Here is a 17,991-nt window from a genome sequence, read left to right as displayed (position 1 = left end):
ATTTATTTATATACTCAATGGCATCCATCTCTATTCAGCTCAGCATCTCTCCTGAGAGCAAACCCTAATGTTTAACTCTATTTGGATGTTTTGGCCAATGTCTCTACAAGATTTTACTTCCTATGGATCTCAAAAATATCTCCCCCTCTAGCACAGCAATGGGTCATATTCAGGTTGTCTTTGCATCTCACCTACACTATTGGAATAACCACACGTGGACTGGTTATGGGCCTGTGGCACTCTCTTTCTTCTTTATTTGCCTTTCACCCTTTTCCCTATAGTGGGATCAGCTGCATAATTTCCGGGATCCAGTGAAAAATCAAAATGCGAAGCCCAGTGTTCAGAGCGTTTTCGTAGTTCAAGATGGCAGCAACAGAGTAGTAAGCCAAGGGGGCCCTTCAGAGCCCAGGGCCTGTGTGACTGCCCAGGCTGCATGTCCATGCAGGCACCCCTGACCTTTCTAAGTGTAGACTGGACCCAGTAGACTCTCCACTTCAAGCCACTCTACTGTCTGGGGGCTAATTTGGTGTTGGGGAAGTCCTCTCGACTGGATCTGATTAAGCAGGTAGATAGTATTTTGAATAATGACTTTTGGAAAGCGCGCTGTGTGGTCCCTATCTTAGGGGAAAACGAAGGGCTCAGAATGTCAATTTCCCCATTCAGCTAGAATTTTCCAGCATCCCAGGACAAGTGTTCATTGTAAGCTTACCTTGATGTAGTCATAGGGACAGGGCACCTCCGGATGATCCTCAATGTCAAAGATGTCCTCGAACTGCAGGTTGATCATGAAACCCTCTTCCAGTTCGATAACGTAGAAGCATTCAGAGCTTTTGGGGTAAGGGTTGGGGAAGTCGGGGCTGGTGATTATGCCGGTCCTCTGGGTAAAGAGGTTGTCACTGCACTCCACTGTGGGGAACAGCACAGAAAATGACACAACACAACCACAGGCATGGCAACCCTATCCTTGGAGGGGTTGTCCTTGGAGTAGGCAGGAAAGAAATCAGTGTCTCCATTTTTTCCATTTTACAGATGGAAAAACTGGAAGTCAATGAAGGGAAATGGTTGATCGAAGGTCACATAACCTAGTAATTTTCAGGGTCGAGACTCAAAGACTTCCTAATTCTCTGTCCAGGGCTATTTACCCCTCATCATGACCCTCCTAGTCATATTCTCTGGTAATGCCATGGGGTGGAAGAGAGGCGTGAAATGGGAGAGTTCTGAAATACAGTGGTCCTTGATCCCTCATCAAATACGGGTTCCTCACACGCACCCTCACTTTCCAGCCTCTGCCCTCGCTTTGCTGCTCTTCCTGGTGCTGTCCATGGCCCAGCGTTGTCCTATCTTCCTTTGTTCCTTTTCTTGCCTCATTACTGTAAGTTCCATGAGCTCAGAGATTCTGCTTCGTTTCCTACTGCACTTCTGTAGCCAAGGACCCAGTGTCCTCAGAGCCTGCTTGAGACTTAGCCCTGCTGAGGCATCTATATTTGCCACTGAACCTTTATCTTTGGGCCAACCCATCCCAGATCTGGGATGTTAACTTTTTCTAAGCCTTGTTCATCCTGCTTACTTGCAAATGAAAAACTTGTAGCCCAGGAAGGGAGTGGGACTAACTTGAAGTCCCACAGCTATGGGCTGCAGAGGGTTTACACTCAGGTTTCTTGATCTTCATCTGCTTTCATTTTCTATACCAAGCATTCTCATGGGGGGGATCTTGCTAAGGTGCTAAAATCTGCTGTTGGCAGGGGAGACCTTACTCTTCTTATCCAAAATATACATATTGATGTATATCACCTAAACAGATATACAGCACATATATCTGCAGAATTAAAATTTCATAGGCAAGGGGACGCCATTAGGAAAACAACATGTAAAAACGCTCGTAGGGGCCTAGCTGCTGTCCGACTTGCTGGTAGGCTCCTGCTCAGCAGGCTGAGGCTACAGAGGAGGCCCATCCTTTAACCCAGTGTGGGGTGTGCACCTGCAGTCCCAGCTGCTCAGGAGACTGAGGCAGGAGGATCATGGCACAGTGAAACCTTGTCCAGAAAAAAAAAAAAAATAGAAAGAAAGAAGAAAGAAAAAGCTGGGGGTAAAAAATTAATAGAAAGCTGAAACCATGCTCTATTCTTAGTATTCTGAGCTCTCTCTGCAATCAGCACATAGTAGGTACAAAATAAATACTTAATGAAAATAATAGTGTAAGCACCCTGTTCAAGAAAAATCCTTTGTGTCTGTAGCTTCTATTTTATACTGCTTTTTAATTTTGTTTTGTTTTTGTTTTGTTTTGTTTTTGCTACAAGACCTGTGTGCTCAATAGAGAAGGAAATTGAGAAATCACCCCCCAGGGAGGAGGGCCACACCACAATCCCTTCTCCTCCATCTCCTCTCAGGACTTTCGGCTCACACACACAGGTGACTGGTGTGTATTTCAGGCCTCCGGGTCTGGGATTCGGACTATAGTTGACCATGTGGCAGTCCAACACCTGCAGCTGGTCCCTGTTTCATACTGCTTTATACTCATGGATCATTTAAAGTTATTATTATCTTTTTTGTTTTTTTCTCAGAAGAAAGTATCAGTTTTTGAAGGAGGAAGGAAAGTAACTCTTGTTTTCCTCTAGTGACCTGTACTCAGCTTACATGAGCTCTCAAACACAGCCCCTTACCCTGGATCACACTTTCTACCACAGTTCCCTAAATATTTCTAGATTCGTCATATTTACATGTAGTTTTAGAAGCTGTTCTCTCTGAGTGAAATCCCCTCCTCTTTCATCTCTGTCAAATGTCACCATACCTGGGCAGTGTTTGCACACTTCTCTAGGCCAATCTGGGTTTGGTAGTGCTGTGTCCTCACTTCTTTTTTTTTTGAGAGGTTTTTGCTATAGGGCGCGTGCGCTCGCCAGACAGACAGAGACACAGAGACAGAAAGCGAGAAATCACCCCCCAGGCGGGATGGCCACGCTGCAATCCTTTCTCCTCCATTCTCCTCTTGGGATCTTGGGCACGCACACACACATGGCTGGCGTGAGTTTTAAGCCACCGGGTCCGGGACGCAAACCGTGGTCGACTACGTGGGAGTCCAGCGACATAGCCATTACGCTAACTGATGGTCCCCTCACTTCTTTTAAATAAATGCAGTAAATGTACATTTGCTTATGTGGCTGCTCTACCTCTAGACTGGGACTTCTCCTGTAAGTATCTGAACTCGTCCATCCCTCCATCCCTGCCCCAGACTGGAGACTACAGCACAGTAGTCATGGTGATGAGAAATACAAAGGAAGAGATAGGAATGGGATTGTTTTCTTCCCATCTCTGTCTCTTCTCTCCCCCCTCCTTTTTTCCTGTGGAATAAAGTTCTTTCCATTGTATTGGAACTTAGGGGCCATGGAAGAGGGCAGAAGGAACTTGTGGGTAAAGCGTAGTTTAAGCCTCTGAAAGAAAGGACTGGGAAACCCAGAGATTTTTGTAAGCTGACCTGACCAGTTACCTACAAGAGGAAAGACGATAGGGACTTGTAGAGCAGAAGTGCTTCCTAGGAATAAAGACAGCTTAATAGTCTAAGGATCTTCCCAGGCAGTCGTTTGAGAACCTCTGTCCAGGATTCTAGGCTGGGTGGACAGTTCAGTGTCTGCATCCACATGGTATTTGAGGTGTATTTCTGGCTTCATTTGAAATTGATCCTATTGCATTTCTTTCTTCTGAGCCTCCTCTGATCCTATTGGAAAATGAGACCTATGACAGTGATGAACAGAGTCAGCCCCAGGCCCTACCTCTGCAGGTCCTGTTGTCTGTGTGGAGAATGTAGCCAAAGCGACAGGAGCAGTAGTAGCCACCGATGTAGTTGTGGCAGTAATGGTCACAGGACAGCTCCTCATCTTCCCTCTCCTTGCACTCATCCACATCTGCAGGGAGTCAATGAATACACGTGTGATGATAGAGATGACAGCTAACATTACAGTGCTCTGTATGGGCCACTCACTGTGTGGGAGGTACATGCATTTTCTCACTAATCTTAACATAAAGCCCAGAGGAAGTCACGACCTTCATTTTACAAATGGTTCAAGTAGAACACAGACAAGTAGGCAACTTACCCAAGATTATGGAAAGCCAGGGCCAAACCTAGGCAACCTATTCCTAGTGGGACCACTATCTTCTCACAGTTGTGATAATACCTGTATGTCAGGCAATGACCTTAGGAAGCAGGACTGTTGCTGTCCACATTCTATAGACAATCAAATAGAGACATAGAGGCATTAAATGACTTAAGTCACACAGATAGCAAGTGGCAGGCCCAAGACTCAAATCCAGAGCTGGGCTTCTTAAATTACTTAAGGCTGCCTCCTCCTTTCTTTCTAATTCCCAAAGTGGGTCAAGCCCTGTCCTAGGCATTTGAATAGACATGTTTCCCCAAATGATAAGTAAATGGCTGTCAACCGCATGCTCAGCATCACTAGTCTTCAGTGGAATGCAATTTAAACCATGATGAAGCTCCACTACATACCCACCAGAGTGGTTAAAACTTTAAATGTTGATAATACCTAATGTTAGTGAAGATGTAGAGCAATTGGAACTCTCATCCTGGCGGACAATATAAAATAGTGCGATTGCTTTGGAAGGGAAACCATAAAGCTCTGTGCAATTGCTTCATGAAGGTTCACATACGCGTACCCTGTGACTCGGCATTTCTATTCCCAGAAATTCACCCAGTAGAAATTAAAACAGACTTGCACAAGAAGATTCATAGAAACATTATTAATGACAGTCAAAATGGGTAGAGTTCACATGTCTGTGAGTGGAAGGGTACATAAACAAATTGTGATACATATTGGGTCACCTGAAAAGTCATGATATATTTTTCTATTTTTTTTTAATGCAAAAAATGCATCATGACTTTTCTGACAACCCAATGCAATGAAACATTACTGTCAGGAAAAGGAGTAAATTACCAATGCATGCAACAACATGAATGAATACAGAAAACATGACACTGAGGAAAAGTAAATATATTCTTCCCCAAAATATATATTCTGTGCTTAAATGAAGTTTTAGAAAAGATAAATCTAATTAATGACAGAAGAAAATCAGAACAGTATTTCCTCTAAGAGATGTGGGAGCAGGGATTGGCCTGGCAGGAACATGGGAGAACTCCCTCCCTGGGCTGATGGTAAAGTTTAGTTTCCGTCCAATGACTGTGTGCTTAAGATTTGTGCATTTCATCTGTTCGTGGGCATTTGGGTTGGTTCCATGTCTTAGCAATTGTGAATAATGCTGCAGTAAACATGGATGTGCAAGCACTTTTCCAATTAAGAATTCTTCTGTCCTTTGGGTAGATACCCAGAAGTGGGATTGCTGGATCATATAGTAGTTCTATTGGTAGATCTCTGAGGAATCTCCAAATTGTTCTCCAGGTCTGGATCAGTTTACATTCCCACCAGCCATGTAGGACAGTTCCCCTTTCACCACACCCCCACCAGCCCTTATTTTTTGTTTTCTTAGTCTTTGTCATTCCAACTGGGGCTAGGTGGTATCTCATTATAGTTTTGATCTGCATCTCCCTTACAATGAGGGATGATGAGCATTTTTTCATATGTCTTTTGACTATTTGTATGTCTTCCTTAGAGAGGTTTTTTTTTTTTTTTTTCAACTAATTCTCTCGTCTTTTGATAGGGTTAATCATCTTTTTTCAGAATAGCTGCTTGAGTTCCTTGTGTATTCTGGTTATCAGTCCCTTATCTGACAGCATAGTTTACAAAAATATTTTCCCATTCTGAGGGCCGTTGATTCACACTAATTATTGTGTCTTTTGCCATGCAGAAACTTTTTAATCTGATACAATCCCACTTGTATATTTTTGGTATTTTTGACTGTGCTTTGGGGGTCTTATTTGGAATTACTGACTGTGCTTACGAAGTCTTTGCCTACCCCAATGTCTCCCAGAGTTTCCCCAGTGTTTTCCAGCAGCAGTTTTATAGTTTGAGGTCTTAGGTTTAGATCTGTGATCCACTTTGAGTTAATTTTTGTCAAAGGTGAGAGGTAGGGATTCAGATTCATCTTTCTGCAGGTGGATATCTAGTTTTTCCAGCACCTGCTAAAGAGGTCTTCCTTTCCCCACTGGATTGACTGGTACCCTTTTTCAAAAATCAGTTGGCTGTATGTCTGGGAGTTTATTTCTGGGGACTCTATTCTATTCCATTGGTCCACCTGTCTGTTTCTGTGCCAATACCATGCTGTTTTGATTACCACAATTTTTTTTTGGAGAGGTTTTCGCTATAGGGCGCGTGCGCTCGCCAGACAGACAGAGAAAGACATAGAGACAGAAAGCGAGAAATCACCCCCCAGGGGTATGGTCAAGCCGCAATCCCTTCTGCTCCATTCTCCTCTCGGGATCTTGGGCACGCACGCACACGCGCGCGGCGTGAGATTTAAGCCACCGGGTCCGAGACGCGAACCGCGGTCGACTACATGGGAGTCCAACGACATAGCCATTAGGCTAACTGCTGGTTCCCTGATTACCACAATTTTGTAGTATATTTTTGGGTTAGGGAGTGAGATGCCACCCACTCCGCTCTTCTTGTGCAGGATTGCTTTGGCAATACAAGGTCTTTTATGATTCCAGACAAATTGTACGATTGTCTTTTCTAGATCTGAAGAATGTCTCTGGCACTTTGGGATTACATTAAGTATGTAGATTAATTTGGGTAGAATTGCTATTTTGATTATATTAATTTTTCCAATCCAGAAACATGGGATGTCCTTCCACTTTTTTGTGTCATTTTCAATTTCTTTTTTTAGCTTCTTGTAGTTTTTCTTGTGGAGGTCTTTAACTTCTTTGGTTAGATTTATTCCTAGGTATCTTATACTTTTTGTGGCTATGGTAAATGGAATTACTTTTTTCAGTTCTATCTTGGTTTGCCTGCTGTTCGTATATAGAAATGCTATAAATTTCTGTATGTTGATTTTGTATCCTGCAACTTTAATGTATTCATGTATTACTTCCAGGACTTTTTCATGGATACCATTGGGTCTTCTATGTGTACTATCATGCCATCTGCAGATAGAGATCATTTCATCTCTTATTTTCCTATTTGAATACCTTTTATTTTATTCTCTTTTCTGATTGTGTTGGCAAGAGCTTCCAGTACTATATTGAAAAGGAGTGGAGAAAGTGGGCATCCTTGCCTTGTACCAGTTATTAGTGGAAAAGCTTTCAACTGTTCTCCATTCAGGATGATGTTCGCTATGAGTTTTTCATAGATAGCTCTTATTGTGTAGAGAAATGTCCTTTCCATGCCAATTTTGCTGAGAGTCTTGATCATGAAGGGATGTTGTATCCTATCAAATGCTTTTTCTGCATCAATTGATATAATCATGTGGTTTCTATCTTTCTTTCTGTTAATATGATGTATTACATTTATGGTTTTACATAAGTTGAACCAGCCTTGCATCCCTACCTGGTCATGATGTATAATCTTTTTTATATGTTGTTGGATATGATTTGCTAGCATCTTGTTGAGAATCTTTGCTTCTATATTCATCAGAGATATTCATCTATAGTTTTCCTTCCTTGTCCTGTCCTTATCTGTTTCAAGGATAAGGGTGATAGAGGCTTCATAGAATGAATTTGGGAGAGTTTTTACCTTTTGTATCTTTTGTAACTTGAGCAGAATGGGGGTTAACTCTTCTTTGAAAGTTTTGTAGAATTCAGAGGTGAAGCCATCAGGACCAGGGCTTTTCTTTGTTGGGAGGTTATTTATTACTGATTCAATCTCCTGGCTTGTTATGGGGCTATTCAGACTTTGTACATCCTCCTGGCTCAAGCTTGGTAGATTATATGTGTCTGGGAATTTGTCCATCTCATCCAGGCTTTCTTGTTTGTTAGCATATAGTTGTTCATAGTATCCTCTAATGATGTTTTGTATTTCTACTTTGTCTGTATTTCTATATCGCCTGCTTCATCGCAAGTTTGATTTACCTGGTTCCTTTCTCTCTTTTTCTTAATAAGTCTTGCTAGTAGTGCATCAATTTTGTTTATCTTTTCAAAACCAGCTTTTACTTTCATTTATTTTCTGTATAGTTTGTTTATTTTCTATTTCACTTAATTCCGCTTGACTCTATTATTTCTTTTCTCCTGGAGTTTTTTGGATTTTTTTGTTGTTGCTTTTCCAATTCTCTGAGGCACGATGTTAGGTGATCCATTTGCCTTCTTTCCATCTTCTTCTTATGTGCACTAATTGCTGTTGAGAAATGTACACATGTTGGAATGTTTACTTTGTAAGCTAAGTAGCATGATTGAATGTATGAAAGAAATAGAAATAAAAAGAAAAAAAGATTTGTGCATTTCATTGTATATAAATTTTACACTGACAGAGAAAACGGAATAGTTTTGATTTTTCCTCTAAATTTTCTATAGAGTGCATGTGCTCACTAGAGAGAGAAAGAGCAAGAGCGGGAAAGTGAGAAATCACCCCCCACACAGTGGGGGTGTTCATGTCACAATCCTTTCTCCTCCCCTCTCCCCTTGGTATTTTGGGCATACACACACACACACACACACACACACACGTGCTTGGCATGAATTTCAAGCCGCTGAGTCCAGGACTCAAACCACACAGTTGGCCATATGAGATGCAGCTACCTTAACCTCCACCCACCTGCTGGCTCAAAGAAACTAACCAGATATTAAATTCTAGCAAAGTGATATGCTTGCTGAAGTATTAAAAAGACATATTTTACTTTGAAGTTCATCAGTAGAGATAAAATGTTGGCTAGAGGCTAGATAGATACATGATGAAGCACATCAGTAAGATGCCAGGGTAGAATCTCGATGGTGAGTATGTAGCTGTTTACTGTAAAGGAGAGGGCATAGGCAGTTTTCATCTCTAAGGAGAAAGAGAGACCTGAGAATGAGGCACCCAGTGGTCCAGCTTACCCACAGCTGTGTAGTGGGCATCGAAGCCTGTGAACCGTTCCTCATTGGAGAAATCTGACCGGAAAGTGATGGACATGTAGGAGCCAGGAGAGAGGACCACTTCCTGGCCCGGAGTCTGCTCTGTGTCCGTGGTTTCTCTGCCACAGAATGTTGCCAGCACTTGGTCTTCAGTTTCTACCTTTGAGGTCAAAGAGAAACAGAACAAGATGAGAAGCTCCCCATTTTAGTGTCTTTCCTGAGCTCTGGGAAGAAAGTGGAAGAGGCTGTCCACGATGGACTAGACTGCTAAGCAAACCCAAAGAAAGGGGGTTAGGAGCCCTGAGATTGAAGGAAAAACACACTACAGATTAAGTCATCTAGTGAGTTTACTCCTTTAGCTTAATTCTATTTCCAAGTAGCTTGCATTTGTCATTTTTGTTGACAGTCAAGTAGCTTATTGAAAATAATTTAATGTTTGGGGGACCAGCAGTTGGTGTAATGGCTATATCACTGGACTCCCACATAGTTGACTGTGGTTCAAATCCTGGACCCGCTGGCTTAAACTCACACCAGGGCATGTGTGCATGCACGCCCAAGAGAAGAGGAGAGGAGAATGGAGGAGAAGGCATTGCGGCATGGCCATCCCCCCTGGGGAGTGATTTCTCATTTTCTGTCTCTCTCTGTCTTTCTGGTGAGCACACGCACATGCGCCCTATAGCAAAAACCTCTCAAAAAAGAAAGAAAGAAAGAAAATAATTCAATGTTAAGATGTAAGAAAAGTTAGATAATCTTTCAGGTGAATTCTATATGCAACAAGATTTTACCACATTTTCAAACAAAATAAATTTTATATATAATGCAAGTCATTCATTGAGCATCCAGTGTGTGAGCATCCACTGAGAAAACCGAGACGGGTATGCAAGTCATTCATTGAGCATCCAGTGTGTGCCTGCCACTGAGAAAACCGAGAGGGGCGATGAGAGGCGAGGAAGACATAGCCCTGTGTACAGGATGGCTGTGTGCAGCCGAGGACAGACACAGACAGAGGTGTTACACCCTGTGGCGAGTGCTCTAATGGTAGCACAAATGCTGCTATGCACAAAGAAGGAGGTGAAAGATCCCATTAGAACATAAGCTGCAGAAGAGTAGGACATTCTTTTATTTAGAAATGAGTCTTTAGTGTGTGGACCAGGATCTGGCGTGTGGTAATTATCCAACACACATGTGTTATCAAGAGCTAAAGATGCGGCACCCGCTCTGAGAACAATGAGAAGCCGGGAGTCTGCATGAACTGTAGGAGGAGATATGCTTGGAAGGATATGTGGAAAGCAGATTATGGGTGACCTTGAATGCCATTACTGCAGTGAGTAAGTGGAAGACATTTGAAACTTTTAAACAAACAGGGAAGGGATGTACTCAGAACTATATTTAATAGATAGTCTTAATAATTCAGAAACTTCATTGGAATCATCCAGAAAGTGTGCATGTATGTCTATGTATTTAAGACTTAACATAGATGCACACAATTGCCTGTTTGCTAAAAGAATTTCCTACTTTTCAAGAATCAGAGGCTCTGGGGAAATTCAGAAACTGAAGCAGGGGTCCCAAGCTGGTTGCCTAAAGCTGACTGTGTGAGTGTAGTTTGGAAAGAACAATATGGTAGCTGGTTGATAAATTGATTTGACTATGAATGCTTGACCTACTCACCAGTCTACCATTTTACGGTTAGCCTGGTTCTTTTATGCTTACATGTGTGTTTACAATTTCTCAACTAACATTTTAACTAAGATGCAGGCGGAAAATCTCTTACCAAGAATGATTTCTGCTGTTTTTCAAAGTCATTAAAGTTCTCAGAGGCTGCCTATCTCTTGTAGTTTCTAATGAATTCATTGTTTTGTTCATTAATTTAGTATGTCAGAAGTGTCTTGACATTTGACACTTCTGTTTCGAAACTAATGGTTTATTTATTTAAAATAAGTGGGGGCTTTAAAGAAAAACAATTTGCCCTGGCAACAAAACACAAGGACGATTAATCACTAACTTTGGGAACTGAAGTGTAAACAGAAGATGAGATCATGGCTCTGCTTTTTATTCCTCTTCTCTGTAGATACCAACAAACTCACACCAGCTTATTGCTGGAGAATGTGCCTTTTCCGCACAGCTGAAATGTCACTTCCTTGAATATCTCAGCTGCTGCATTATTTTGGTTAACTGAGTTTTCCGGGTAGCTGAAAGTTGATCCAACTACATTGCTTTACAAAACGTTTCAGGTATAATTCTTTTTTCTTGAAAACTTCTTCATACAAATGCCTTCTTTCTTAAGTGAAACATATTAACCCTTCTTTGGTGATCATGGGATAGTGCTGTGTGTGCTAACATGATATTACATTAAAGTGGGAATTCGGGGGTTATTGAGTTGTGCAATGTCACTTGCTTTGAATGGGACATTACCAGGCAATAATGCTTTTGCAGCTTTGGTCTTCTTTATGTAGTGTTTTATTTCCTGTCTTTTAATCAGCCTATTAGCTATACTTTTCAGTTTGCTAATTTTAATACATTATGAATTAGAAACTAGTTAAATTGACCTTATTGAAAATTAATAAGTGATTCTTAAATAGATTTACAGTGAGGGTCTGGGAAAGGGATTTTTCAAAGAGTAATGACATGAAATGAAATGCACTCTCTTGGTGCTCTCTGCTTTGGAGTAATCTAAAGTATGCGGGCCTGACAGTCAGAGGCCCTGGGTTCTATTCCTGAATCTATCATAAGCTACCCTATAACTGTCCCTCTCTCATAGCTCTGTTATCCATTTGGAAGACAGGAGTTTGATCCAGTAAAACTTTGGATTCCCTTCTAATTCTGACAAACTGGTGATCTAACAAGTCCTCATAGTTAGACAGTAAGTAAACCATCTAAGTACTAGTGAGCAGTTGTTTCAACACAGAGATTGCTGTCTTCTTAAGAACTTAATAAACTTGGACTTTTTGTGTGGCCTATTACTATGTAATAGAAAATTAATTACCTATGAAGTCATGCCTTGAGCATTAACAATTCCAGCTACAGCAGCCTCTGCCCTGTAACTCGGCCTTCCCAAGGCCTCTTGAGGATAGTGACTGGAGTATGAAAATGTTTTTATTTTTGTTTTTATTTTTTTCGGAGAGGTTTTTTCTTATTGGGTGCGTGCGCTTGCCACAAAGACAGAGAGAGACAGAGAGATAGAAAGCGAGAAATACCCCCCCCACCCCCGCAGGGGGGATGGTCACATTGCAATCCCTTCTCCTCCTTTCTCCTCTCTGGATCTTGGGCATGCATGCACACGTGCTCGGCATAAGTTTAAGCCACCAGGTCCGGGCCTCGAACCAAGGTCGACTACGTGGGAGTCCAGCAACATAGCCATTACACTAACTGATGGTCCCTGGAGCATGAACACTTTTAACTTGTAACTTCTGAGCTACAGGACCTTTTCATGATGACAGATGAACAGCTATCACCTGTAGAGCCACGGTATTCCAGAGAACAGGGACGCGTGCTCCAGCTAAGGCCCATGGGAAAAAATGAGCCACACACTCTTTTAGAAGCAAGTAAGGGAAGAATAGTTGCCTGAGATCCTGGGAATTCAGCCTGTATCCCAGAACAGGGTCCTGAAATATCAGAGCTGAAAGGAACCTTTAAGCGCAATTTTAATCTCCCTCCTTCAAGAGGAAACTGAGGTCCAGAGAGGGGAAGTGACTTGCCCAAGGGTGAAGAGATAACCTGAACGTTTTCTGATCTCAAGTTTGCTTTTGGAACTTCTTTGAAACTGTGGAGTCACTCACCAGAAAGTACATGACAAATGACACGGACAGCTGGACAAACAATTTTCCTGGCTCACAAGCTCTTGAAACCTTATCTTGGGAGCAAGGATTGTCTCTCTGAGAGGATGTGACTGAGTTACAACTTCAGCTATAACCTAAACAGAGGGGTCACCAGCCCTGGCTAATATTTGCATCTTCTGCTATGGAATATAAAGTTCTACAAAGATCATTTACCTCTAAGGAAGGTGGAGTACTAAGCCCTGGCTTCTGTTTGGACAATCTGCTTTCTGGCATCAGCCTATCAGTATGATATCAAGGGAAGATCTGGAATGCTCAATGATAGAGATTCCACGTGACTGAGGATTGTAGCCTCTTCGTTTTTCAGTTTCTTACTGTGAGCAGTCATGTCCTTAGAGACTACTTTTGTTTAGGGGATAAACATGTGGCTACATGTCTTCAATTTCTTTCCTTTCAACTCAACCCAACACATATTTACCTACCCAATTCTGTCTGGACTACCATGTGGAGGATGCCAAAAATGACATATTTGTCACATGAGCCTAATAAGCAAGTCGCTCTTGCGTCTGGGTATGTGCCATTGGGTAGAGTAAGATACGTATACTCAGATACATGTGTGAGAGTATTTTAAGGCCATAGGAAATGCGATGAAAGATGAGCAGCCCCAAGAGTTTAAAGAAGATAAAAGTGTGTTCTGCTGAGGCAGAGCAGAAAATATTTAGGAAGAAGAGTGTGCTCGAGGTGGGGAATAAGAGGTGAATAGGTTTGGTAAGGGAGAAATAGTGAGTAGGGGGCTGGTGGGTAGAGCATTGAAGGAGAGGGAATAGTGAATGTTTGGGGTATTCAGAGTCTCAGCTGTGTCCCAAACACCTCCCCACCTGGTATAGAAAAAGGGCTCAGTCAAGGACAAGGAACTGGGGAGGGAGATGTAAGGAAGAGAAATCAGAGTTTGCTTTCATGACTTTTCTACATTGAGATTAATGGCACAGACCTTCCAGGAAAAAGTAAGGCACAGGATCAAGAAGTTGGTGAAAGTCCAGTGGGAGGACAGCTACAGCTGCCGTGCACATGTCCGCAGTCACCCTCAGTGTAACAAATGCTCTGACAGCTGCCAATCGGCTCCTCGGAGCAGCGTGTTGAGAAAGCAGCGCAGGAGTGACTGTTCTCAATGTATAGACAAGGAAATCAAAGCCCAGATGATTTAAATGAATTGGACATGATGAGGGGTGTGAGTGAATCTAGCAGTAAGTGAATCCGGTGTGTACTGGATTCAGGTCTACAATTGCGGCATCCTAAGTCCCTAACCAGGACTCCTTCAGGTGCTCCTGATTCCCTGGCCAGTGCTCCTTCAATCCATTAGGCAAAAAGGCCGTCTTACAGTCTGAAGGCCTCATGGCTTTGCTTGGCGGTGTTCCCAGGTTATATCTTGGAGCCCTTCTGAAATCTCCTCTGGACTCTTGAAAAGCTTCAGGTCTCAATTCAGGCAGACATGCAGAGAGTATGCTAGGTTATTCTGTAGTCAGTTTAGTTCATCTGGAGGATCCCCAGCAACTCTCTCCTCTTAGTTTCAGGTTTTACTTGGCTAAAAGAAGAATCTGTGCTCGTTTGGAAGGCTACAATAATTACTTTCTGAAGGTTGATTTGACATCAGATACAAGGACAATAAGTTCTATGGAAGGCTACAATAATTACTTTCTTAAGGTTGATTTGTCATCAGATACAAGGACAATAAGTTCTGATTTGTCCTCATAGTCCTCTACTCTGCATTCAGCTCTTCTTTCCAACCATGCTGATGACAACAGTGGCCCATGTCTACCACGACATGCTTGCAAGTGAGCCCAGTGACATGGGAGCTGCTTGGAACCAACAGCTTCACAGTCCAACTTCAGCTCCTCAGATGGAAGTACTCATCAGATTCCCTTGCAGATTCCAATATTTCCACCCATGCCAGGACTTCAGAAGAACTCGTTGAGGATCTGTGTTCCTCTAACTCCCCATTTCTGACTTAAATTTCCCCCACTCCTCTTATAATTACATGGGTTCTTAGATCCATGAATGTCTATTATTTCATAACATGCATAAGTACATTGGTTGCCTTATTGAACCCTGAGGGGTTGGTACCAGCAATTTAACATTGCAGTGGCAAAAAAACTAGAACATGAAATCTCAGTTGTGAGATTGGCTAGCAAATGAATGTTAGAAAAGTGGTGAGAAAACTTTTATAGGAGTCTTGAAAAAAGATCACCTGAATTTTGCAGTGGTAAAACAACTGGTAAAATTTGTCCCTAGCAACTTAGAAGGTAGAAAAATGTACATAATGAACGTGTGGATCTCTGTATGGAGGCTTTGAGACTTAATGTTGGAAGTGTCAGCATGCACTTCTAGCTGTGTTTGGGAAGGTACTTCAGAGAGAACTATGTCTTCAATGTGCAGCTGGGACTATAGTAGGTACTATAGGACTAGCAGGGTCAGCGGGTGGCATAGTTGTTAAGGCACTGGACTCCCACATGGCTGATTGCAGTTTGTGTCCCAGACACGGCAGCTTAAAAATCATGCTGGGTGCATGTGCGTGTGTGATCAAAATCCTGAAAGGAGACTGAAAGGACTGTGGTATGGCCATCCCTCCTGGGGGATGATTTCTCACTTTCTCTATTTGTTTCTCTCTCTCTCTCTCCAGCAGGCAAGCATACACACCCTATAGCAATAAAACAAAAACAAAACTTAAAAACAAGAAGGCCCAGGACTAGCTGGTTGGAAAAGAATCTTTACTAGCAAAATATTTTAAAAGCAAAATTGACTTAAGAGTGGGGCCAGCAGATCGGTGTGATGGTTACTTCGCTAGACTCCTACATGGTCGATTGCAGTTCAAGTGCCGGACCTGGCAGCTTCAAACTCACATTGGGTGTGTGTGTGCATGTGTGCCCAAAAATCTTTAGATGAGACTGGAGGAGAAGTGATTGCAGCATGGCCATTCCCCCTGGGGAATGATTTCTCACTTTCTGTTCTCTGTCTCTCTGGTAAGCGCATGTGCCCTATAGCAAAAAATGTCTCTTAAAAAAATAAATGACTTCAGGGTAAGTATTAAGTAAAAAAACTAGCTTTGTTAAGATCTGGAAGATTTAAGGCAATGGCTAATACTCCTTATCAACCAGACCAAAAGGCTTCTAAGGGTCTTCAGGGCAGTTATCCACAGCACCCTAGCATGTCTTCCAAAGTAGAGAGGCCAGTTTTGAAAAGAAGCGTGGGTGTGCTTTTGTCTAGTGGAGCAAAATATTTTCTGATGTATAGGAGATATATTTTAAGGGAGATATGTATCAGTTTGGACTAGAAATGACTGAGATAATTAAAATGAAAAGAGGCCTCTGGGCCCCAAGTTTCCATGCATAGAAAGTAGGCTGAAAGACGTACCCAGCTGCAAACATGGATCTCTTTTTATTGAAAGAAAAGAACATTTCAGAAGATAATGCCAAGAAGCCAAAGGCGGAACTAAGGCCAGAGTCAAGAACCACGGAGAGTGAAGGACTGGGAACCAATCCCAGGGAGCAGCAATGAGCTCTAGTCCAGGCGTACCCCTGGAGTAGGAAACACATGCCTGGGTTTCAGGGTTACTACGAAGCAGTAGTTGTCATATGCTTTCTGTTCCTCTCATTTCCCAGTGGGAGTTCTACTGCAGCATCTTCTTATCTTGACAAGACAAGAGAGTTGACATGCACAGAACAAACACCTTTTCTCTTGAGGCCAGTGATCCTTGGATCAAGAGGTGCTGCACCTGAGGAGTTGTACCCTTGGTGTCTTGATCTGTGTCTAGATCTTATTTAGATCATGAGGTCTTGTCTGCAAGCCTGACCTGCTAGTGGGAGCAACTTTTGGAGGAGGAGGTTAAAGTGTATTTTTCATAGGGGAAGGACATGATTATTTTGTCCAGAGGGAGGACTGTAGTATATTGTTTAGAAATATAATCATAATCCCTATACCTTCTGCCATGTGACTTTGCTTCTCATGGGTTGACCTGATGTCTTACTTTTACAAACCCCCCCCCCAAAAAAAAAACAAAAAACAAAAAAACCCAAAACACAAACCTATAATGTAATAGAATTAGTATGCCACTTCCAAGCTTGGGCCTCAGTGGGTTTTGCAGCTCTTGACAAAATTTCTTTGAGTGGCCAAACTTCAGCCATGTTTTTGAAGCTTTTCCTAAGCCTGTCTGTGTACTTGCTTGTAAAGTTCCGTTTTAGAAAAGAGCCCTGCTAGATGACGCGGTAGCCTCCCACCCCCACCACAATATCTTCCTAGATATCAGACCAGATTTCTCATCCCCCACCATCCTCCAAGTGATGTCCTACTATCCCAGCCTGTCTTCTGTAAGAATTCTAAGAATTCTACTAGGTTGATTTAGCCAGAATCCCCCTTATCTTTGATGTTTTCTCTTTCCCATCCACTAATCTGTTCTTTGGCTATAAATTCCGACTTTCCTACACTATATTCAGAATTCCCCCATTACAAAACCCCATTGACGTGGTCCCTGTACCTATTGGGATGATCCTGACTAAAGTCTGTCTTAATTGCATAAACAGGTAATATTGAATAGTTTTTCTTTAATACTTTTCCTCATGTATAATAGAATACTGCCCCAAGGCCACTATAGAAAAAAAATCCCACTGGAGAACCAAAAGCCACAAAAGGCAGAAACGAACTGTCCAAGCGAGAGCTCAAGACCAGGCAGCTGACATTCAGTCCAGCCACCAGATGAGCAAGTGAGGCCCCGTGGCTTTTTACACCAGTAAAGCCTCTAGACAGCTGTGGCCATATGAAGGCAAACTCAGCAAAAGAACCAACCTACTGAGCCCAGCCCAAACTCCAGTCCCAGAATCACGAGCCAGTGAAAGGGATATTGCCTTAGTTACTAAGTTTTGAAGTGGTTTATCACTCGGCCAGAAATAACTTTTATGGGGAGTGAGGAAGTGATTTGGGATGACTGAGACTTACATTTGTAGATTAAAATTTGGAGTATCACCACCTCATAGATTCTTGGGGCCTTGAAAGTCTCCTTGTCTAATCTATTATCTTTTCACCACACCCTTGCCAAAAAAATCATACTGCCTTTTCAATATCAGCTGCAGAGATGAGAAACTCAGTACCTTCCAAGGTATTCCTAGATCAGGCAATTTTAGATTATCTTTAACTATTTTTATTTATTTATATTTTTAGAGAGAGATTTTTTGGCTATAGGGGCATGAGCTTGCCAGAAAGACACAGAGAGATAGAGACAGAAAGAGA

At 42.3% G+C, this 17,991-nt stretch overlaps 1 protein-coding gene across 2 annotated transcripts in view; it reads right to left on the bottom strand.

Moving 5' to 3' along the window:
* The window catches only part of MASP1 (MBL associated serine protease 1), a 77,015-nt gene that overhangs the window by 37,683 nt on the left and 21,341 nt on the right, over positions 1–17,991 (bottom strand). For both annotated transcript variants that reach the window (XM_006156737.3, XM_006156738.3), the window contains exons 3-5: positions 8,924–9,101; positions 3,765–3,896; positions 710–906 (exon numbers count right to left, since the gene is read on the bottom strand). In XM_006156737.3, coding sequence (XP_006156799.1) covers positions 710–906; positions 3,765–3,896; positions 8,924–9,101 — 507 coding nt within the window. The remainder of the gene's footprint in view (positions 1–709; positions 907–3,764; positions 3,897–8,923; positions 9,102–17,991) is intronic.

This window comes from Tupaia chinensis, unplaced genomic scaffold (genome assembly GCF_000334495.1).
Source record: "Tupaia chinensis unplaced genomic scaffold, TupChi_1.0 Scaffold000515_1, whole genome shotgun sequence".
NCBI lineage: Eukaryota > Metazoa > Chordata > Mammalia > Scandentia > Tupaiidae > Tupaia > Tupaia belangeri.
The sequence above is the reverse complement of the archived record's forward strand: the minus strand, read 5'-3'. Positions and strand labels throughout refer to the sequence as shown.